Source organism: Chaetodon trifascialis, chromosome 20, assembly GCF_039877785.1.
Source record: "Chaetodon trifascialis isolate fChaTrf1 chromosome 20, fChaTrf1.hap1, whole genome shotgun sequence".
NCBI lineage: Eukaryota > Metazoa > Chordata > Actinopteri > Chaetodontiformes > Chaetodontidae > Chaetodon > Chaetodon trifascialis.
The window spans coordinates 1,606,320-1,631,065 of record NC_092075.1 but is presented as its reverse complement, the minus strand read 5'-3'; the positions used below and the strand labels follow the sequence as shown (position 1 = coordinate 1,631,065).

General features: G+C 48.7%; 1 protein-coding gene across 1 annotated transcript in view; it reads right to left on the bottom strand.

Moving 5' to 3' along the window:
• Nucleotides 1-706: 706 nt before the first annotated feature.
• The window catches only part of ap3b1a (adaptor related protein complex 3 subunit beta 1a), a 46,944-nt gene continuing 22,904 nt past the window's right edge, over nt 707-24,746 (bottom strand). The window contains exons 20-27 of the mRNA XM_070989542.1: nt 23,696-23,852; nt 22,044-22,092; nt 20,712-20,815; nt 13,945-14,173; nt 11,220-11,304; nt 10,615-10,712; nt 8,436-8,574; nt 707-1,519 (exon numbers count right to left, since the gene is read on the bottom strand). Coding sequence (XP_070845643.1) covers nt 1,366-1,519; nt 8,436-8,574; nt 10,615-10,712; nt 11,220-11,304; nt 13,945-14,173; nt 20,712-20,815; nt 22,044-22,092; nt 23,696-23,852 — 1,015 coding nt within the window. The 3' untranslated portion in view covers nt 707-1,365. The remainder of the gene's footprint in view (nt 1,520-8,435; nt 8,575-10,614; nt 10,713-11,219; nt 11,305-13,944; nt 14,174-20,711; nt 20,816-22,043; nt 22,093-23,695; nt 23,853-24,746) is intronic.

The window sequence follows — 24,746 nt, the reverse complement described above, 5'->3', positions numbered from 1 at the left end:
TACTGGATTTTTACATTAGCTCCGTATCTTCAGCGATATCCACAGGATGTTTTAGGAAAATGGTCAAAGTTTTGATGTGAACCGTGTTCCAGCGCTCGCCTCCTCTGGGTTTATAAGACACAGCGCAGTGGATGGAAACATGGAGAAGAACATATGTGAGCAGGTGGAGCGGCAGATTCATCAAAATCATGATGTCATGAGTACATGGTGAGCGCCTCAGCCAGCCAATTAGCAGCGCTCATCATTAATGATTCTGTGTTTCAGCCACGTTCAGCGAGCAACCGCGAAGACGCTGCAGAGACTCTGCAGGGACAATGCAGAGACGCCGCAGGGACACGGCAGAGACGCCACAGAGACGATGCAGAGACACGGCAGAGACGCCACAGAGACGCCGCAGGGACACGGCAGAGACGCCGCAGGGACACGGCAGAGACACCACAGAGACGATGCAGAGACACGGCAGAGACGCCACAGAGACGCTGCAGGGACACGGCAGAGACACCACAGAGACGATGCAGAGACACGGCAAAGACGCCACAGAGACGCCGCAGGGACACGGCAGAGACGCCGCAGGGACACGGCAGAGACACCACAGAGACGATGCAGAGACATGGCAGAGACGCCACAGAGACACGGCCGGGCGACGCCACCCGAGTCGAACCGAGGAGCGTTACTTTTATTTGCTGGACAGAAAGCAAAAAAAATGTTTGTTGTTTTAATAAATTCACTTTTTATTGTTCAGCCAAAGCGATACAGATAAAAAGAGCTTGTTGATTTAAGTCTAACGTTGAATTAATTTCACGTTGAAGGCACTTCGTTAATGTGATTTGGGGGCAGTGTAAAGGCTGGAATGTAAAACATCAGAGAGGCCCGTCAGCAGCTTCCAGCGTTCATGCTGTCATGACAGGCGTCCTAAAGGCATTAAACCCTCCTCGTCTCTGTGTTTGACACGTGATCTAACAGTCACCAGCGAGGTAAGCAACCTTTGTGTGGAGGAGCAGCGTCACCGAGAACATTTAGAAGCACCTCTGTGATGCCTTCTGAGAGCTTTCAGGGATCGTCACGTCATGAGAGACTTCACACAGTTATTCCTACGATTCAGGACAATCCTTTCCAAAAGCACAGGCCAGAAAAATAAGAAAAGCAGCTGAGCGCTCCTCTATCGTTTCCAGTTCATTCTCTGCGAGCACGAAAGTTCAAGCTCCAGTTTAAGTTTCTGTATTTTGGATAAAAGTGTCTCGTGTTTGAAAGTACTGCCTGAATTGTCCCAAACCACAGAAATGAAATCTATGAAATCTCCAATTCAGTGTCGTCCCCCGTTTACCTGCACTAAAGGAAGCAGGGAGGAGGAGGAGGGAGGGGACTCTACACCTGGACCAGAGCTTGTTTCAGGTCTCGGAGCAACATGGACGCCATGACGCTCTTCTCTGTGTTGATGGTGAGCAGCGCAGTGGACGACTCCTTCTGCTCCAGCGAAACCAGGACCAGGGCTCCGCTGCTGACCGTCCGCCCGGCAAACCTGCAGGCGAGTTAGAGGACAAGGGTCAGGTTCACAGCGCCGCGAGCCGGGCCGACGCCGGGCCGACGCCGGGCCGCAGAGAGCTGCAGACAACGAGGCCTTAAAGCAAGAGTTCACCACACAGCTTAACCACGATCCAGCAGAGGAACAGAACAGCTGCTAACAGCAGCATCAGCAGCTTATCAGCTCTTTAATCGTCATTATGAAACACTCATTCATGCCTTATTCTCTAGGACCACATTCAACAACTACGAGGCCATTAAACAAGAGTTTTCCCTCTTGTTTTTGTGTATGAATTATGATCTTAATAACACCAGATGCAACAGCCTGAATAAGAGGGTTAGCATGTGCATGCTAATAAGCAACTATGTGGTGAATATGTGCAGCTTAAAATAAAGTGTGACCATGCTTCTTTCTCTCTTTCACTCACCTCCATCAAACAAAACCTGAACCATCTGTTTGGCTAAACAGCACCAGGCTAACTGAGACAATCCAACAATCAACACACAATTTCTAATAAATTCTCAATGTTTGTCGATTTTTTTACAAAATGTCTGCAAAAATAAAAATGTGGAATCTGGTTAAAGTGAGCAAAGAGGTTTTCTGAGGATGAGTGAACAGCTGATCGTTACTGGGCAGGATGGGAGGCCTGGTGGCATGTCACGGCATTTGAAAATGAAAACAAAGATATTTACTTTATATTGTTTTCAACAGGAATGAAACCACGAAGGAGACTCGTTGGTACACTGAACCCAGCCGACGTCATTTCTATTCCACGTTTCTATCCTGGTTTTCAGTAAATGAAACGTGTTTGCAACTGAAAGTGAAATACTTCCCACTTAAAGTGTAAAAAATGAAATCATTTTAGTGAGAATTCACAGAAAACAGAGGACGTGAAGCCAAAGACATCAAACCAAAAAAGACAAAGCTGCACTCACGTTTCTCCCCCAAACCCACAAACCCTCACGTTGGAAAATTCTCCAACACCTCACACCTTGTAATTACTCTAAATTAGCGAGCGAGACAAAGACGGAAAAGATGTGACAGGAAATATAGAGCGGAGCAGCAGACAGTCTATTATCCAGCGGACTGAGGAGCCGTGAAAGCCGGGGCCCGCCCTTTGTGTCACTCAAACACCGTTTAGCCTGTTTTTATGGACTGTGGGTGTCTGTGAGTGTGTGGGAGCCTCGGACTGGGGTGGGGGACGCCCCGTCCTCCCCGTCCCACCCGCTCCCTCTGGGACATCGGGAGAATTCTCAGTCCACGGTTTCCTTGGATACCGTCCCTGCAGACTGGGGCCAAATCTGGGCACACATGGTCCCCATTGAGAGCGCTAACAAGAGGCTATGACCCAGCGTGACCCTCTTTGAGGGGCACAGAGCCGAGCCGAGCCCCCTCTCCCGCTCCCCCGTGGACCTCTGCCTCCCTGAGCCTCACGTGGCTAACTCCCCGCCATCTGCCTCCATTTAGCACTACATCCCCGCAACAAAGACCCCCCGCGGCAGCCCGCTTAGGTCTGACAAACAGCCCACAAAGAGCCCCACTTAGGCCTGACTAAATCCTGTGAAGAGCCCCCGCAGGACGGCCTCTGGACAGGCGCTGTCACAGAGCCCCGCGACGCCGTGCTGCGAGGCGGCGGCGACCAGCACGTCCACCAATTAGCACGCACACGTTAAAGACGGGGAGGGGGGGCGCGCACACAATGAAACGGCGCTGGCTCACAAACCCGGTGTGTCTGGGTGCGTCTCTGGGGAGCCGCTAAATTACCATCAACACAGGAGAGGGAGTTTATCAGGGAGCTCTCAGGAGGAGAGAGAGTCCTCCTCAGGCTTAATTAAAATATTAGCCTCTTCAGCAGGAAGCACAAGCCACTGAAGAAGAGGGTTCACCTCTCCGCTGCGCTCGCTCTTCTTTAAATAATTCAGGGGTTCTATATCAATCCAATAATTACTACTGTGACTCCAACAACAATAAAATCCAATAATAACTTCTATCTGTGGGGATTCAGGATTCTGATGTTCAAACCTTTAAAAACATGAATGAAATGATCTTATTTATGAAAAAAAAACAAAAACCATTTTTTTATTTTTTCTCGGCAAATTTTCTCCGTTTAATGCACCATCATGACCACATGCAAAGATGGACGCTCGTCCCTCGTCCTCGTCCCTCAGCCCTCCTCCCGCCCCCGCTGTCAGCAGCTTAAGGTGTCTATGTGGTCCCTGTGGCTTTGCTAATGGATTTAGGATATAAATCTATCATTTACTCAGCCAGTTAACACCACCCTGAGGCTGCTTCCACTCGTCTCGAGAGACGCCGCTGCGTGCCTTTGTTCACGTGTGGTAATAAGCGTGTTTCCACCATGTTTGATTTCCTAGCGTATTCGCTTTGAATATTCTCGCTTTGTGCTCACGTTCAGGCGCACAGACCTGATCTACATCGCATCTCGATCCACCACGACATCAGCGCACTTTTAGTGCTAGAGGGGAAAGATTAAGGACAAGCGGGCCTTAAACGGGTCATTGGTATTCTCCTGCACTCTTCACATGCTGGGCTAAACACTGGATTAATTGCAGTGTATGGAAAGAAAAGCAAAGCATAACCCCTGGACTTAGAGCAGGCGGATTGGCATCGATCGGCAGGGCTGCGGCTAAGCATCACTCTCCAATTATCTGTGATTCTCCTCAGTGCAGAGAGCCTGTGTGTGCCATCTGCCTCCCCTCCACCCTGCCACTGCAAACACAAAGTGGGCTTCACCTTTACATTCACCCTCACGCAGAGAAGACACAGGCCGGCGAGGAGCCCGCAACCAGGAACACAGGACTTAACCCACAGCGAGACCACCGGCCGCCTGCATCATGAGCAAACATTCGCAGCTCTTCAGGTGCAAAGACGACGACAAGGCGTGACGCTTGCACCAAAATCCGGAAAAGCTGGGACCAAATGCGTGGTGGCTGCTGGTGGGTATTATTGTTCCATCCTGGTTCCCGGCCAGGTGGACGAGTGTCCTTCAACTGAGTGGTCAGCGAGGCCAGAGCAGAGCTGAACACATGCGAGCAGGCTCCCACCAGGCAGATGGCCAGAGCTATTAGCCCCAATTAGAAGCAGGAACCCTCCACGCATCTCCAGAGCTCGCCATACGGACAAACTGCAGCGCCGCAGTCAGAGGGCGGGCGGACGCGAAGGGACGGAGAGGACAGACAGACCGCAGAGGCAGAAGACGAACAGAGGGGACGAGAATTTAACTTCAAGGATACCTACGACGGGGTTAAACATGCAAACGCGGCCGCACGCTGCATCTTCATCGTGGTCGATTAACAACGCACGTTACAACAGTTACACCGAACTCTCATCTGAAGACAGATCATGAGCCACAGTGTCGGCTGCAGCCGCCTGTGATGGAGAGGCCAGACGTTCAATTAGTCAGGTTATAAATGGCAGTCAATTAAATTTTAAACAGGAACAAGAATTCAACTTCACTGACGAAGGGAAAATTCAGCGTTCAGAGAAAGATAATTTAATCATATCAAAGTGTATAGTAAAGAGAAAGCACAGCTTATAAATCAAGGGGTTCAGTTTTTCCTTTTTTTCGTGGAAAATTAGGCTCTAACCAGAGGGATTGGCAATGCATGCAGAATTCGATCAAATTTGCTTTCAAACGGACTGAAAAATAGAGCACATTTATTCTATTCCGCCTGTTTAGACATAAACAAGAACAGCGTTTTCTACATTTGCTTTCCTGCTTGATTTATTGCCATCCTCCTTTCCAGCAATCAATTTCTGTGTTTCAGTGGCATCCCCCTCCGCCCGGCCTCCACGCCTGTTTGGGAAAAGCAGTGCTGCACCCTGCTGGTGAACAGGGGGAGTGCAGGGCTGCAGAGGAAGGCGAGCTGTTGCTTTGTCGAGCAGAGCCTGAGCTGACTCCGTCTGAGCAGGCGACGTCAGCTCAACTGCATCAGTCTGAGGCTTAAGACTGAACCCCCTCCATTATTTCTACATTAAACCCAAACTCACTCCCTCCGAGGGCAGGGACTCTGGGTGATCTCAGCCGGATTAGAGGACCCTTTCTCTGGGGAGATCAGAGGAGAAGAAGAGGGGTCCTAGGTGGAGGTCACCTCCGGCATCACAGCTAACGCCGAGCGACCTCCACAATAAGCTCTCAGTGGGTGTATCCGATCAGATCGATCACTCTGCTGCGTGTGTGTGCGCACAGCAACACGCATGAAAACGCCACAGCTGAAATTAGCAATGCTAAACCGATTAGTCGAGTGGCAGAAATTTAATCAGCATCAACTTTCAAATGAATTAATCGTTTCAGTTAATGATGAAGGAAAAAGGCTGAATATTCTGTCTCCCCTGGGTGAGAATCTGTCTTTCATTGGACAGTAAACTGAATATTTTGGGGTTTTGGGGTCGTTTCTGATAACTGAAGTCAACGCTGCGGAGTTGTGATGTGGCATTCAGGACCATTTTCTGACATTAATCCTCAAAATAATCAACAGACTGGTTGATAATGAAACTAATGGATAGTTCGGAAAATGTGGCGTAAACGAAGGAGCTGATGAGTCGTCTGACCAACCAGGTCAGTGTCCTCCCCACGACCCCGTCCACAGGTAGACCGCAGGGGTTGGGATTGGAACCACTGAACTTCTGCTGTGCTCCTGAGCCACAGCCGCCCATGAACTCTTTCACCGAGTGTTAAATCGAAAAAGAACAACAGAAAGTATAAGTAAATAAACTGGATGACAGAATTAACCTCGAGTTGGCAAATTAAGAGAGCAATCGACACCAACTCAGGCTGCAACCAATGATTAAATTCATTACTGATTGTTCTTGATAGCAACAAGTGAAAAAACAGACGTCACATATTCAGTTCAGTGAAACAGAAAGCGAGAAAAACAGCAAACGCTCACGTGATAATATGACTTCAGTGTTTAATCGAGCAGCAAAACATTTGCACGTTAACTTCATTCAACAATAAATCTCAGGTCTCAAACTAAACATCAGAACTCGTGCAGCTTCTGCACCGAGTCAAAACCAGAAAGGGACAAATTCAGAGGAACTAAAGTCATTTGAGGAGGCGAGGACTGAAGGTTTCTCCACAGAGGAGCTCCATCGTCCCCCAAATGGACCTCCAGTCAGAGCCGGTGATCGTGAGGACAGTATGTGAGAGGGCGTCTTCATTATCACAAGACGACGGGACAACGCTGGGAGACTGTCTTGGTCTTAAGCCGTCACAGAAGCAGGACAGAGATTGATAACACGGAGTCATTTCAGCTATTGGTTATTGTGAATGAGGTATGGGCTTATTGGACGCAGGTCTCTCCCGCTGACTAACATTGATTTCCACTCACTCTTCAGCTCACCGTGCCCTTGTGCTACGGTCTCTGTCCCTTACTTATCCACCGTCTCCCTCTACCCCTACAAAGAAATGATCACCGACGCCGAAAGACGAGGGGACGGAGACACGGAGGGGCGTCCGCCCGCGGCGAGCTAACAAAAGACAGCCAGAGACAGACGAGCAGGGGCGGGACAGACCGTGGCACGGAGGGACGGAGTGAAAGACAAAGAGGAAGTGAAAGAGAGACAGTGGCGTGGAAGGAGAGACAGATGGGGGCGCAGAGATGAAGTGAAAGCGAGACAGAGCAGGAAACAGAGGGAGAGAGGGAGGTGTAATTATCCATCAGGTGTTCGGGTGTGCGTGACAGAGGAGGAAGCTCATTAGCACACTCTGTGTACACCAATTACACAGCCAGGCTTCTCAGGGCATTCCCCTGGCATGTGTGTGTGTGTGTGTGTGTGTGAGGCTGCTGGGGACACACACACTCTGACTGTGAGCCCTGCACGCTCACTCTTTCACTCGTTTCCACACATGAACGTTTGGATGTGACTCGCATCAGTTCGGGATCTGAAGCATTTCTTCTGTCCGGCTGTTTCCTGGACAAACGTCTCATGTTTGTGTGTTTGGATGAAGTGTTTCTGCACGCAGTCGAAGAGTAAACGACTCGGCAGTGCGTCTCTGCAGTCGGCGTAAACAGCTGGTTTCAGGGACAGGCTGTTAAATCTCGATCTTAATGGGACTTAACTGATTTCATAAAGGTCAGATTTAGTGGATACTGAATAATCTGTAACTGCTGGAGTAAACTACGTCTTCACTGATTTGGTGCCGTTCTGGCTGCTGAATCTTTTGTTTCCTGATGAGGACGGTCGTCTCTTTAGGGGACTAGTTTCACATTTTGTGATGTTCTCTTATTTGCTTCCAGGCGGAGAGTCAGCTGAGAAGGTCCTGTTCACCGTTTGTCCCTTAAACACAAACAATCAGCCAGAAGATCCTGGAGCAAACTCCAGGAAGTCAAGAAACATTCCAGCAAATAAAACCCAAGCAAACCATTTTCAGACTGAACAAAGGACACACACTGCACTCATTAAGGAGCTGGTGGGCAGGCTGTGTTCCCATTGGACAGACTGAGGCATGCGGTTTCCTGCTGTCTGCAGTCATTGTGCTAAGCTAAGCTAACCCACTCATCCATCCCTCCACCAGAAAGCCAATCAGCATGTTCATTTTTCAGGCTCAGGTTTGGTGAAATCTCAGAGGACTGCAGAGACAACTGTTTGTCTGAAATGTGAAATCCTGAATCAGTCATTTACTGTGAATTCAACCCCCGTCCTGGTTGCCTTGTGGTTGCACCTTTCAAACAGCTGGAACAAAACTCTAAACATCTGTCACTGAGTGTGAAATGCTCCGAGTCTTTGGCTGGTGGTGGATTAAATGTGCACGAGTTCCACAGAAACGCTTATAGTTACTGTACAATGATTCATGAAGAACCCTTAATTCAAGTATCAGTATGAATGAGTACAGGTAGCCTCCATGAATAACCTGGAAAGCTGATCTGTGTATGAGCCATAAAAGACATTTCACCTGTGGAGGCCGCTCTGGCTGGACGACACGACGCCCACGTTGGCCACAGACAGGACCTGCTTGCTGATGGCCTGGCTGGAGGCGTTTGCTGTCGCCATGTTGACAGTCGCCGAGGTCTCGTTCATGCCCAGGAGTTTACCTGAAAGGATGCAAAGACGTTTAGCCACAAAAGGGCCCACAGGAGCACACGCTGACCTGCATCTGAAGCTGCACCGCTGCAACGGTCAAGTGTTCATCATCCAAAACGTGCATCACTGTGCTGCGTCAGCGTACTCTGGGATAACATAGATTTTGATGGTAACTAAACTGGGGAGGCTGAACAGTGAAAGGGTGCCTTCTTCAATAAGAGCTGGATGAAAAGCCTCCCAGCTGAAGGCAAATGGCCAGTTCATGCACACTTAATGATGAGCGAGGATTCGAAAGAAAGAGCATAAACACGTCCGAGTCAGGCGGAAAGAAAAGAGGCCTTAAAGGCAAATACGAGGAAAACCTGCAGGATGAAAGAATTCATTGTCTGCGCTCGGCTGGTACAAAGCAAAGCGAGCTGCTCTACGCCTGAGAGCGAGGTGCATTCAGCAGAGCTCAGAACACACAGAACCAAGATTAATTAAGGCTGAAGCAGCATTTAGCAGGCACTTAAGAGCACTGATGGCTCGGGCATGAGCGCGCTCTCAGCTCTACAGGTGTGTGTGCGTGTGTGCGTGTGTGTGTGTGGGGGGGGGGGGGGACCACATTAAGTGCTTCATCAGACATGAGCGTTGTATCTGTTTTATTTTTTTTTATGTTTTATTTCGTTTTAAATGCGTCACTTATGATTTCTGCACACAACAGATGAGAGAAACTCAGACCTTTGTCGCTCAGACCTACAACACACGGAGCTCCACTGTCATCCAAAAACTGCTTAAGACGCATCAACGAGCCCCCGGCTGACATGTTCCTTCACCGCAAGAGCGAGACCAATGTCATCTTATTCAGATCTATCGGTTTGGTGGATGTGTGGGCCGCTAAGTGACGAGAAGCTGCAGCTTAGAAGCCTGAATTCAGAAACAGTGCCGACATTACACAGTTTGTCCACCAGAGACGACGTGGACGAGCCGATCCTTCACCTGTGAGACGTCCAGTGAATGCATCGCGGAGACAACAGATCAATAAATAATGAAAAATCTAAGAGATCTGCATCAAAACTGTTTTGTATTTATGTAAGAAATACTGTGAGAGAAACAAATATCTATCAGCATCAACCACAGAATCCAGGACTGGTCAGGCTGCAGGTCAGAGCTGCACCGATCGCTCCATTGATCGATAAATTGGCTGAAAGAAAATTAATAGCAACTATTTTGAGAACTGATGAATTGTTTCAGTTTTTGCAGCTTCGTAAATGAGAGGATTTCTTTGTTATTTATCAAAGTAAATGACAGTTTTGGACTGTTTGAAGACTTCACTCTGGGCTCTGATATGAAAATAATCTTCAGATTAATCAATAATGAAACGATGGTTAGCTGCAGCCCTGCTGTGGATTACTTTGGTCGATCCTGCATTGAACTCAATTCAACCACAACTCCAAAAAATGAAGGTATGCTGTGCAAAATATGACTGAAACAGAAAGCGATGCTCATCCAGTCTGAGCTCATCGGCTTCACTGATTTCTGTAAATATCTGCTTATCGTGAATCTGATGCAGCAACACGTTTCACAGACTGAAAGATGTGGAACGCTCCACAAACACCTGTTTGATCATTCCACAGGTGAACAGGCTGATTGGTGACAGGTGAGAGGATCATGATCGGGTATGAAAGGGGCGTCCTGGAAAGGCTCAGACGTTCATGGAGGATGGAGCGAGCGTTTGTGAGCACATGAAGGAAGAAGGAGATGAACACATGAAGGATGAAGGAGATGAACACATGAAGGATGAAGGAGATGAACACATGAAGGATGAAGGAGATGAACACATGGACTCAGAGACCTGTACCTTTTATCGTTATATTATGGGCTGATGTTGATCTATCAGAGGTGAGTTCTGAGTAAAAAGCAGCAAACACACTGAACGCTGAACACTCTGAAACACTGCAGTGACTCTGCAGGTGCGTCTCACAGGTAAAAGCACTCAGTCAGAGCACGGCGTGCATCACAGGCTTTGAATTAGCAGAGGACTCGTTGAAGCTGACGTAAACCTCGCTCACCTTGCTCCCTGCTGAAGTCCTGCTCTGTCATGGTGCTGGGCATCAGCAGCTCTCCCACGGCGGGCTGGATGGACACACTGAACTGGTCCTCCTTGGTGCTGAGAACGAGAAGTCTTTTATTTACACCATGACGCTGAGATGTGGAGCGTTTTGTGCACGTTTATGCTTCATTTGTGTATTAAACGTTTCTCCTCTGATTGCCTTCCAAATCACGCTCTGTGAATGGCATTTTGGGCCACATTGATTCCCCCATCCTGAACAGATTTTCTGATAAGGTTATCGATCAGCTGAGCAGCGGTGCCAATGGCATTCAGCGGGTTGATTTGGGCCGGGGCTGATTACTGGAGGAATAATTGTTATCCCAGTGAACCCGGATCAATCGTGGCTGATGTCTCACCTGGGAGTGCCAGCACAGAGCGGGTAGGAAAAGGAGAATTAACGAAGAACAAATGAGGGAGGAAAAAGGTAAGAGGAGACGGAGACACTTGAGGGAGACGTGACTCTGGAAACAGCAGCAGAGGACGGGAGGGAAACAGATGTACGTCTGAAGGTCTGAGAGAAACACTGAGGCCGCTGTGACGTGAGCGGGTGTCAGGTTGTCTCACCACAGCTGGAAGTGGGCCGCTTGTGTCGAGTCGCTGAAGTCAATGCCCATGGAAACCGTCACGGAGGCCTCTGGCTCCAGCCGCTCTGAGAAGGGGAGAGAGGGGAGGAAAGGTGGGAGGAGAAAAGGAAGAGTGAATGACAAGGGCACAGTGTGCAGCGTGAGGAAGGATGGAGCAAAGGGAGGAGAGAGGAGGAAGAGGAGGGGGGCGGCAGCAGAGTGGAACAGACAGGCATCCACACCGCTTGTGTTTTCTACTTCACAAAGCAAGGCCACCGTGTGTGAGAAATCTATCCTTCAATCTCATCCCGCTCACCTCCAGCCTCGGGGAAAAAAAGAAGAAACACGTGAAGGACTAGCATATTTCCAGAACAACAGGCCTGTCAGCGAGAGCATCGGCGGCACCCAGAGAGACGGGTGAGCGAGACAGACGCAGCGGCGAAATGTGAGCCAGGCGGAGACTTAAGCAAAGCCGAAAAATGCTGAGGAGAGAGTGTGGACAGCTGAAGGGGGGAGGAGGAGGAGGAGGAGGAGGAGGAGGAGGAGGAGGAGGAGGAGGAGGGAGGTTAAGGATGAGAAGAACACAGACAGACAGAAACATCCTCCACGCTTCCCCAGTCGGCCTGTTTCTCTCTCCGTGGAGCTCGGCTGTTTCACCGTATAACTCTTTCCAGGCAGAGGAGAGACTCCAGAGGGAGGCCTCTGAAAACAGAGCCATCATGAACTCACTGCAGTCCAGCCTTCAGCTGCTCCTCATGCTCCTCTCTTCCAGCCTCCCCGTGCTTCTCCCGAGGCGTTAACACAAAGCGACGTGAAGCGTGTGCACCAATAGAAAAGCCTTTTACTAAAGCTGCAGCGGAGCATAAATCCTTCTTTTGGATTTGGAAGGAAACAACTTTAACTTCTCACACTACGTTCGCCCTCCAGTTCAGAGGAGTTATCCTTCCTTCATGCTAAGCTAAGACTCAGAGGCTAATTCAGCAGCTTGAGCTGACCCTGCCATCAGTTATCGTGACCTCACACGTCCCATAGGAGAAGAAAAAGGAGTGTTAAGACAATCAGACAGCGTGAAAATAAGCAAATAGTTTAATATTTTGAGGTAATGATAAAAGTAAGTGCACCTAAACACAACAGCTGGAAGCACGGCAGGTCAAAGCTGGTTTACAACAGATCATTTCACACTTTCACCAGTTTCATCGCCTCCTGTCACTTCTCTCTTGGCTAACCTGCGTGTTTGTTTACAACCTGTACAATCACCTGACTGCGCAGGTCAACATGTTCCCAGATCTCTGCACTTCCTCTGTGAGTATTATTATTACAGATGAGTGATGAAATCAAAGCCACGCTGTGACAAACAGAAATCGTCTTAAAACTCACGACGCTACCAGCTGTTTTATTTTTTTATTTTGATGCGTGGAGTATTAAAGGTGGAGGCCAGTGACTAGCTCTCACTAACAAGCTAACTAGAGGGATATTAAGTGATTCAGGAACATGTCGGCGGACGGAAACGGAGACCAAATCACACATTTTAAACTGTTAAATTATGCGTTTAACAGCCGTTCGGGCAGAGATTAGCAGCGATGAAAAGTAACGCGCCCTGCAGAGGCAACGTGCAGGTGTATTTCTTATTAAATGCAAACCCTGTCATGTGCATCCCTTAACGAACGCGCACAGCAGCGTTACACAAAGCTTTGTCTGCATTCATCCCTGCAGCTCCTCAAAGCGAGCCCAGCCTCCCGCTCGCAGCGGCCGGGCGCGATCGATCCAAATTACCCACTGTTTGGCTGCTTGAGTTCCTTCAATGCCCAATCAATCCCTCGCAATTGACAGTTTTAACGTGCTCCAGCGCACACCAGGTCTGCGTGTGTGTGTGCGTATGCATGTATGTTTGTGCGCGCATGACAAAGAAGATCTTGAGGCAGTGCTGCTCTCAGTCTCGTATTACACCGAGCGCAGCCATCGGACAGCAGCGAGACCAGAAATATGGAGACGGTGTTTGTTCGTCGGTCCTGATTGATACTAATGAACAGGGATTAGCTGAAGGAACACTGGCTGTTTTGAGGCTGGGGGGACGGGACGGGGCTATTTGCTGAGCTGACGGCAAACGGGCTTAAAGGTTTCTGATAACATAATGAGCGTTTAATATCAATCTGAGAGTAAACAGAGCTGCAGAGAGGCCAGAGAGCCGTCATGAGGGACTGCTAACATTGAAAAGACTGTAATAAATGTACATTACAGAGGGGAAACGCAGAGTTCAGGCTGGGTTTGACCCACTGGTCACCCTGCACGTGTCAGCAGGCCGGCAGCTTTAAACAGAGGCAGAAAACGAGCTCGTGTGGACGCTCGTCTCTCAACACTTTGACCTCTCCGTCCTCTCTGAGGCTCTGCAGCCATCGGTTTCCTGCTGAAACAGGTCACAAACACACGCTTTCATTCTGCAGTGTGTGTGTGTTCGCGGTCGTGAAGGAGCATGGTTTTGGACACCTGTGGATCTCTATGCGAGACGTCAGGCTGTGACACACACACACGGTCACGGTACTCGTTGATGATTACAGTATAAAACTACTAAAACAAGTACACATTAGTATACAGAATGTACTGTATCACAATTTATACTGCAAAACTCTGAACAGTACCATGGTAACAGAAAGCAGCGTATTAATACTCCTTGGTGGCTTTGTGATGAGTCAGCAGTGGAGTGTTTGACAGGTGGTGCTAATACTCACCGATGGTGTTAAAGCAGTGGATGTGGAGGCTCGCTGGGCTTCGCTCTCCAACGTGGATCTCCTCCAGGCTGTGGTCTGAGCTGTTGGTCAGTGTGACCTGCACAGCCACCATGCTGGGCTGGTACAAACATGGCTGCCGGGGGAAGTGGTACTTGGCTGACAGGCCTTTTCCTGTCATGTGGTGAAGCAGCTCGTAGGTTTTGACGGGGCCGAAAGATGGAGTGGTGACCTGGAGGGACACGTGACGGACAGCGGCTGAGTCTGAGTGGGATGTGGTGCAGAAGTTTAGTGCGAACAAACATTTCTGAAAAATAAGCCAAACTTCCTGATTATCAGAGAAACCAAGTGCACTATGGGCCGGATTGATCTGCAAACAGCGACGCGCTGCTGGAAACAAAAGCCTGAGAGCAGAAGCAGAGAAGGCAGATGAGAAAAGCAGCGCATGCAGAACATTCACCCAGAGGCACAAAACGCCACATCCAGGGACACCTTGCACATTACACTGCAAATGCATCCACACAAGAGGACAGATTAATACAAGAAGCTCCGGTCCCTCCATCACCTACGTTCATGCAATTCACCGCGTCCAATCAGCGCGCAGAATGCAGCACTCCTGAGTGGAGTGGGACGGAGGGTTGGCTGATAACTCCCCACCAACCCTCCCTTCATTAACTCTGTAGGGTAAAGAGGACCCATTTAAGAAATGTCCTCAATCAGCCCAGTTAGAGGGACGCTCGGTCAAAGCGGGCTGAATAAAAACAACCTCTAATGAATAGAAACACGAGTGCCTGCATGGGCCAAAGCTGCCGTTCGCAGGCCTTTTTAAAGAGGCTTTTACCCTTTCAGAGGCAGGAAATTACATTACCTCTGAGAGATGTGGAAGAGAAAGGGGGTGGATGTGCTGCTGGTGTATTTTTTTCTCCTGGAAATTAACATCTTGTTACTTAGATGAACATTGTTCACACTTGGTGGCTTTCAGTTTTTCACTTGATGGTGGCGACTGTCAGCTCCCATTAGCAGATAAGGTGGGTCGGCCCACACAACGCAGCGCAGCGCACTCAACATACGGCGCTTGTCAAACTGAGAAAACTCACACAACGTGCAGAAACTTGAGACACACCTCTGCTGTATCTGTAGAAGTAATATAAAAGATCATAAAAGTGGAACAACTTTGAGTAGTTTGGCGGAAATCAAAGGGGTCCGTCTGCGCTGAGTGACAGCGGTAATTAGTTTAAAACATCAGGACGGATGAAGCCTTTTCACACCTTCCAAAACACTTAGCACCTGAGTGTATTCACACTCTGACACAGAGGCAACGCTTAGACGTGTCATCCTGCTGTTCAGAGGAGAGAAATAATATTTACCACCTCAAAGACGTGTCAGACTGATGGAAGAATTAACAAATACAACACTCAAAGATGAGTGGCAGAGGGCAGAAATAGTAAGAAATGCCACGAAGCTGTACGTGGAAGAACAAAAACAGATCCCGCGAATAACACAGTGAAATGATTAAGAAAGCTAATTAAGCTAATTGAATATGACTGATAATATGATAAGAAGAAACGCAGTGGAAACGCGCAGCCCGCAGCCTCGAGCGGTGTCACTCTGCATCGTGTCGCTGAAGCCGGACGAAGTGGCAGCGTGTTCTGACTCGGGACAGAAATGTTCGAGACGCCCCGCGACGTGTCATGTGGTCGGCGAGGGTGAAGAATCGCTTTGACATACAAGAGGGGCTGCGGGGATGAGCGCCGCTGTGTTCACAGCATCACTGTGCTGCAGCAGCAACACGTGGAGAGGCAACAGGTTCCACGGCTGAACTATGGAGAGGATGTGTCGAGGAAAGCGCCTACGAGTGACCCACGGTGACAAAACGTGAAGCTGCCACGCCAGAAAAGTACTCAAGGCAAGTTAATATGACACGTCCACAAAGTCAGAGCATCAGGTCTGAGAGGAATGATCATCATCAAAGCAGCAGAAGCCACAACATCCCTGATGAGGGCCAAGCCTCAGAAACATTGGAGCCTTCATTTCCCATGATGCAACGCAGCAGCATCTTTCCTGAGACTCAGAGACACAGTTTGTTCGCAGAGGATCGATTCTGGGTTTTAATTATGTTTCACACAGAGTTCAAACCTTTTTGGTGTCAGGGTTGAAACCTCTGGCATTTTAATCCTCAAGTGCGTTTCACTGATATTTGAAATTCAGCCAAAATTGTTAAACATTAGTCTTTTTCACAGGTGAAAATCCAAACTTTAAGGAGGTCAAAACAGCACACTGACTCAATCAACCCTCAGAGGACATTCAAACTGTTCAAATCTGTCTTCAGCTCTGTGCAAACAGTGTAATCTGCAGCTGAGATCTGTCCCTTCGGGGCATTTGAGGCTGAGTCTGGGCGTCGCGCTATGAAACATTTAAAACAGCAGCCAGCTAACGTCACTTTGGATAAAGGATGAACTGTCCGCCATCTTTCAGTCCCCTTGACAGAGCAGCGGCGTCTCTTGTGCCCGGACCGCCGGAGCGCCTGTAAAGGAGGTCAAACAAACATTTGTCGCCGCGCTGTAACGCCGCTGCGCCCTCGCGAGCGCCCGTCACGCCACCGCCAGCCCGCAAATTTATTGGGCCACTTTTGGATGTGTCAGAGCAGTCGGTGTCGATAAAGCCGGCCATAATGTTTGCCACCCCATCACGACGGAGATTTACCTCCCTGACAGACACATCCTGCTTCAAGGTCCCGTCTGTCGCCTCGCCCCGAGCGGGAGGGACGGACAGAGACAGGACAGGGCTTCAAACTGCTTATTATCACCAATTTGACACAGTGGACAGTTAAAGCCTGACACAAGCGCCCACTCGAGCCCCTTCGCTCCGCCATCCATTGTTGTCCTGTTACGCCGCACAAGCCCATAACGCCTCAAGTGTAAATAAGAGAAGAGGAGGGATGTAACCTTGACTCCTCTGTCAGTCTCCATCTCCGTTTTTTTTTCTTCTTCTCTGGCTTTGGCTCGCCTTCTCCAGCCTGGACAGGAAGGAGGAGGGAGGTGACAGTGAGGGAGGAAGTTGATTGAGAGGCTCTATTATGCATCAACTTAAAGGAAGCTCCCGTGATGGATGACACAGACGCCAGTCACCTTCAGAGCCCGGACGCCACGCTCCCGGCATCCTCTCGAGCAAATGACCTGAAAATCCCGCTGACATATTCAAAAGGGCTAACCGGAGCCGGGTAGCCTTGTGCCGTGTGCACAAGAAGGCCAATTTAAAAGAAAGTGGCGTGGCGGGGTGCAGAGATGTATGGGCACATATTGAAAATCCATTTCTGCTTTTCAGACAGCGTCTGCCGCCAACAGCAGGGACAGGATTTCATTATGCTCGACAAGAGCTGTGAGGATTAAGGTAAGGGACACGTGTTTGACTTTAGCACCTAATTGTTCTCCTCAGTCAGGAGATGACAATTAATTGAGGGGCGTCACAAAGACCTTGACTGCAAATTGAATTAAATAAATGTTACTGCAGTCATCTAAAACTACTTTAATGCAACAGGACGTCTCTGCAGCGCATATAGACAGAGGTTAGTTCATTTATGCCAATTTGTCAGTAAATTGGGTATTCTGAAATGATTAATTTTCACATTTTCCATTAAGGAATATTAGCAATAATAGAGGACTGTTATTCATAAAGTGTTGTCCTTCATCGAGCTTTGCAAGTGTTACTAACAAACTGCCAACAGTTTCTTTGTATTAGCACGATATTTAATGGATCTGGGGCTGCAGCTAATGACTGTTTTGATCAGGGATCAAACTGCAGATTATTAATCAATGAATTGTTTGGTTTGAAAAATCTTAGAAAGTAGTGAATCGCAACATCCCCCAGTCAAAAACCCCAAAACTGTCACAGGAGGCGAAGAAATGCAGCAAATATTCACATTTAAGAAGATGGAAGCAGTGAAGTTTTCGCACTTCTGCTTGAAAAAATACTTAAAAACGATCGAAATTGTGCCAATAAATCACCTAATTATTAATCGAGTGATCGTTTCAGCTCTGAACAGGATCAAAAGCAGGCAGGGATTCTACAGATTTAGCTAACGTGCATCTTTCCTCGTTCATCTTCACCTGCAGATGATTAAGCAGAATATTCTTTCATTCTTAAATATTAATAAATTTAATTCATCTTATTAGCTTCCACACAGTGGTCGCTTGTCTTCCCGGGGCCTTCATTAACAGTGTGAGTCAAGCACAGAGATGATTTTTCATTATTATGTTAAGAAAAAATACGTTTAGGGTCAATAATTAACTGATAATTACTCGGTCACTGTAAGAATGGAGCTGCATGCTGTTCATGCAGATGTGGATGTGTCATCACTTCCTGTTTCTGGATTTCAAAATAGAGGGTTAAGACCCAAATTCTTTTGCTTACAGTAATTAAACAGCTCAGCGGTTTTGTTGTGACAAGTGGAGCCTGGAAACATACGTGACAGTCGAGGTTTAGGGACCGCGTTATGACCTCTGTCACCTCGGGAAAGGACGACGAGAGGAAGGAGCTTCCTGTGAATCCTCTGATGAACAGAAACCTGTCCTCAGAGTCTCTAGAAGCAGCTAATGAGAGAAGAAATGCTGCGACAGCGGCGTGAAAACACAAACATTTCCCAGAGTCTCTGCTCACCGCGCCGGCCGCAGCGCCGACTGGCTGTTTCTGTGTGGGCATTTATTCCTATTTAAGAGGCAATCTCCGCAGCTTGAGTGGCAGCGGGAGGTTTGGAGGGCAGGGGCTGCTATATTCGTGGCGCTCGGGGTCCTTCTGCTGATTCATAATTAGACGTGAACCCAGAGCGCCCACTACGGGGAGGTCAGAGGGGTGAGGAGGGAGGCGGGGGAGGAGGAGGGGCCGCGCTGGCGCCCGCCTGATGGACACCAAATGAACAAATTATGATGGCCCCCTCTGGGCGTGATGGGGTCAAACGCCCCGCGCCCCGCCACTGACAGTTCAATTTCCCCCCAACGCAGCCCCATTCGCCGACTGCTAATTATGAATGAAAAGTTATCAGCCTCAGCCTCCCCGCCGCACACACGGACAGCGGGCGGAAGAGGTGTGGGGCGGGGGGTGCAGGGCGGGGGATTTAAGAGGCATTTGTGAGAGATCCTAATGTCAAAATGTTATTAGAGAGAGCGGGAGCATGCAGAAGCTGGGGAGAGGAGGAGGAGGCGGAGGAGGAGGTGGGTCAAAGACAGTGACCAGGGTTAATCTAAATGCCTTTGATAACCATGCAGTAATTCTCTAAAAGGGCCCGAGCGCTCAGCTGAGACACACTCGCTGCCTCTGTGGGCAGATTGCTGAGAAATAGAAATGACACCGAGGCCAGTGTGTGTGCGTGTGTGTGTGTGTGTGTGAGCTGATATGTAAGCGTGTGCATGCATGGGGAGGGGCGTGTGTGAATGAAGGTGAGGTTATTTAGCCTTGTCTATGAATCCCGATGCCCATCATGTATTTATGCATAGAATTGACTCTAAAATCAGATGTTGATGCGCCAAAAGTTCCCTGTTCTCATCTGCATTTCTATTCTCTATTACTGCACGGCCTTCACCTGAGGAGGAGAGAGTGCCCAACAGGAGCCGCGCTGCGTAAACGCTGTCCTGAGAGCAGCTGTCAATCAAGCTGAGTGACAGGCGGGCAGACTCAGAATATAGAGTGACTCACCGCGAAGCCGAGCAGAGCCGGGACGGTGCAGAGGCTGCTGGGAAGACAAGCAGCTGTGTCGCCAACACGTTTGTTTACGCGCAGACTTTAAAGAAATCTGCGAATTTTTCAGCGTCTTCCTCTTTCTCACCTTTTCCCACAATAACACAGGACGTCACATGTCGCTCGTACTGGAAAACACCTCCGAAGACAAATTTTCAACATGCAATATATACATAAAATTACCTCGACTGTCTAAAAAACACAACTCCTCTGCACTGCAACGCCACAAGAAGCACGTGGCAGAATATTCTCTTTGCAACAAGCAACTTGTGACTTGTGCAAATTTCTGACAATTTCATCTTTAAATTGATAAATAATCATTATTGGCAGCCACGTTTATAATTATGAGCAATTTATTGAGAGCAGAAGCTAAATCCTATCACAAAAGCAGGCGTCAACAACGAGCTGAACACAGAGATCCAGCAGTTAGCACAGACCTGCTCTGAGACACAAAATAGACACAGCAACAGCAGACAGAATGGGCTGGACATTTTCCTCCCGGGGGGTGGGGGGGGGACCAGATAGAAAACACACATAGGTGCAGAGCTGCTCACACACTGAGGAGAGAAAGGAGCCGTCACAGTAGGAAAGGTCAACCATCAGATATACACACCAGCGAGACACGAGGGACGCAACATCTGACAGAGAGAGATGGAAGGTGACAGAGAGGAGGAGAGAGAGAAGAGGGGGAGAGGGGGAGGGCAAGGCAGTGGGTGGACTTATAGATGAGACGCAGAAATAGAGTTCAAGGGTGTGGAAGAGCAAAAGACGGCGAGGGTGAGAGAGACAGACTATAAGAGATACAGGAAACAGGGAGAGCAGTTGTCCTGTCCTGACTGGCTATAAATATAAGGAGGCAGGAAAGGTCAACAGTTGGCGTCTGAGGCAGAAATGTTCCACGAGGGAGAGAGGCTCATTTCGCCAGCTCACACGGCGCTCTGCTGTCCTGTCAGCGTCAGACACAGAGGAACGATTGACTCTCGACGCACATTGATGGAGGAAATGTCGTCGCCGTGTGTTCCTAACGCGAGCGTACTCACCTGCACGGCGGAGGAGACGTTGGAGAGAGAGAGGCCCTCGAGGTCGGACAGGAGGCTGGAGGAGAGGGCGGAGTACCTCGAGGCGTTTGTCGGCGCAGGAGAAACTGAAGGAGGCAGAGAAAACAGAGACTTTCAGATGGTTAAAGCCGCTGTGGAGCGGCGCACGTCCGCCCCTTCTGATAACGCCACTGGAGGGCGCCAAAGCCTCGAATCGTATCACCTTATTCAATAACACCTGTCAGCGAGCGGCCAACGCCGGCCTGTGTGCTTTCAGTATTATTCAGTGAATAACAGTGACAGTTTCCCCATAACAACAGCAACAGTCACAGCAGCTCATGTTAAAAAGAGAGTTAACAGATGTCCTGGTCGAGCAGGTCATCGTTTTTGTTGTTAGAAAAAACAGCATGTGAATCCGTTCTGGTCAAACAGGCCTGACGTGAAGCCGCAGGGTACCTGGTTCACTTAAAACAAGCGTATCACACGACTTACCTGTGTTATTTACTGGGAAAGTTTATTGGACTTCACGCTCTGCCTGAGGCTCAGGAGCCAGTCTTCACACAGAGGCACTGATTACTATCTAATGACATCAGGCCACGCTTTCAGGATTAGCATAAGCCTTGTATTTCTTTACTTATCTACAGCAGGTTTAAGGGAATATTTTACCTTTCAGCTCTACACGCTGTTTTCCCTGATGGTCGACCCCCCCCCGCTTCTCTCTTGATATTTTCACACCTAATTTGGTGAATTATGGGTTTATTTCAACTAAACCGAAGTTGACGATCGTTGGAAAGACAATTCAAGACAGCTTTGGTGAGTTTTAGTTGGTTTCTGTCGGGTATCAATGAACTGAAAATGACTGTTTTTGTCAATGGGGTCTGGTGGTTTTGAGGAGAGCAAGTGCTCAAAACTGGACCACGTCAGAAACCGTGGTCTCCATGAGTCATGTGGACACAACAACACGGAAAAGACCCTTTCCCTTCAATGTGTCTCATAAGCTGTCCTTTTACAGACACAGCAGACACTGAACAACACTGCGTCCGTAAATATTCACTCTGCTGTTCGCTCACTTTGGGGCTCTTTCAGCTCCAGAGAAAAACGTCTGGGCTGTTGGATTGGACGCAGGTCTTTCCTCTCTGGGAACACGCAGACTTCGTCTGTCTGGCATCTGCTGTCGTGCAGGTAGACGACGTTTGGTTTAATGGAGCTGTTGAGACTGGCTGCTGAAAACCAGGGCGGTGCGAGCAGGATTCGTTCAGGTTAAGAGAGCTGAGAGGAGCGGAAAGCTGCACCATAAATGTTAGGAACTGAGTACTTTACAGAGGAGGAACTCACAGTCATCCAGATCCAGTAAGGAGACTTCCGTCTTGGACTTCGCTTCCACCTGAAAAAAGAAAGACGACGGTGACAAACTGAAATTGTGTGTTGTGCTGCTTCTGCTGACAGCGTGTCTGAAGACGGGACACGTCCATCCCAAACACGTCTGGAGCTCTCAAAGACCAGTGACGTGTGTCGTGTCACACTGAAACACGCCACCTCGTGCCGCTGAGGCCGGCGTGTCAGCTGTGGACTGAATCACAGCACAGCTCGCTCCACAGCAGGCACGATAAAACCACGTCTGAACGCGTTATTCTCCACGGCCTCCTAACCAACCATGCCTCCGCTCACGTCGCATAAAGAACCATAAAACTCCACTCTGCATACTCCAGGCTGAGGAGACGGGAAGGGGAGACACCCAGGACGGGACAGAGGAGGGAGCGAGGAAGGAGAGTGAAAACAAACAATGAAGTTAGAGGCCGTGTCTCATCAGACCTCTGACTGACGCTCGTGGTGGTAACAGAGACGGAAACCTTGTTAGTAAAAGGAGGTCTGGAGGAGCGAGAGCGAGAGAGATGCATAATTCATAAGCCGTGTCCAAATGACAAACTGTATGAAATGAGAATTTCATAGTGCAGAAAAGCAAAGGGAGGGTGAAATAATGTGATGAGCGTAACAGGTGAGAAACAGACGAGGAGGGCTGAGAGGGGACGAACGAAAGACGAGAGGAGGAAGAATAAAGCCGACGACAGGGGAGGGAACAACAGCTCCCCGGGAGAACACGGTGGTCCTCCATCATCCTCCTCACAGTGACATCATGATCCACAGCGGCTCAGCCACAACATATCGTAGATGTCTGGGAATATGTCTGATCAGGGATGAAGATTTAACTCTGACCGAAACTGAGATGAAACCGTCGAAGCTTTGTGTAACACGACGGGACAGGATGAAACGTTGAATAACAGTATAATGTGTATAATGAATATTTTACACATATTTTCAGTGTGCTTGTTTATGTCATTTGGATGATGAACATACAGATGACCCAGCAGCATGAAATCCAGAATAAAACCTGAGCACGTTAATCTCTATCAAAGTGCTCCTATTCAACACATCTGATACCTGCACTAACCTGTTATCTAACAGTTGGGATCACTACATGTATTCTAAGTGTATTTTAGCATCTCTTGGGGCGTCTGATAAAGTGAACTACACGCAGTCAAACTACTCATTCAGCTACATTTTGCAGCAGCTTGCTGGTAGTTCTACTACATCCATATCTGAATCGTGATTCAAGTTGTTAACTTGCTTTTTGGACATTTTCTGAGTCGTTTACTGAAACTACAAACAATTAACCGTAAGTATTGATTATTGCTCTTTATTAACCAATGCTCAGAGAAGCTTTTACAAGTTATCTGGTTAACTGAGTGATGCTCCCATCAGTCTGTGGAAGGCAGGACACTGAATCCAAAACCAAAGCTGACGTTTGTCACACTTTCACATGAATAATGGAGTATTTTATTAACCTATGTGTATTTATGACCTGTGGGCAAACTGGATTTCTCCACCTTGGTCACCATCCTGAAAAGTCGGCTGTGAGTGACGGCGAGTTTCACTTCTGACGCTCGGAGTTAAGAAACTGTTCGGGTCCACATGAATCATAACGTCACCTTGGGTTTGGGCGTCGAATCGCTCTTCTTCTTCTTCTGCGCCGTGACGGAGTCTGAGTCGGAGTCGTCCTCGGAGTCTGTCTCCGAGCCGGGGGAGCTTTCGGGTGACGAGCTGCTGGCTCGGGTCGCTGGTCCGTTACCGTTTTCATCCGAGTCACTGAAAGACAGCAGAGGAGCAGGAACGGACGTCAGACGTGACGGACGAGGGGAGTCCTGACTGTTGACTGATCAGCTTTCAGAGGCACATCACTCTCATCACAACATTCACAGAAAAGGCACACGGCTTCCACGACGCAGTGTGAACAAACAGCAGGAAAAGCAAAGCGCCTCCATCAGCTGGGCCCGTCAGAGCAGCAGCCATCAATCTGTTTCTGTTTGTGAAGTTAATTCACTCAAAAAGATTTCTCCCATCTTTCTCCTCTCTCCTCCACTTGCTCTGTCCCTCTTCAATTTGTCCCCATAATGAGTGTTTACTCCGCCTGCCTGGGATTTTCAGCCGTTAAATTAATGAGGGGAATTGTGACGGTAACTGGCTTTTTAACTTGGGCGATGATGAAAAGCCAGTATTAATTTGGCCTACAGATTTCATTTGCTGCGAACAGGAAAAAGTGATATAAATCACTGTGGGCCTGATTAGGCCCTGCCTGAAATGACTGGGCCATAATGAGGGCATTATGCTGTGTTTGTTGTGGAAGCACTGGGGTGAGCTGCTCTAATTACTGTGTGTATGTGTGTGTGCGTGTTTGTGTGTGTTCGAGCACTGGGGTGAGTTGCTCTAATTATACCCTCTAATGGAGAGAACAGGGTCAGCCGGCGGCCTGTCACACAGCGAAATCAGGTACATTCGCTGTGAGTCTGTGTGTCCGTGAGGAAATGAAGTGGAGTGCATAAGAAACTAAATCTGCCAGTGTGTAAGAGAGTGTACGTGAGCATATTCGGCAGTAATGACTCAAATCTCATTCATTGGTAACACCAGGCTGCTAAATGACCAATCAAAAGTCATTATCCATTAGCCATGTAAATGTGGGTTACGCTGCAGGAGGAAAATTCT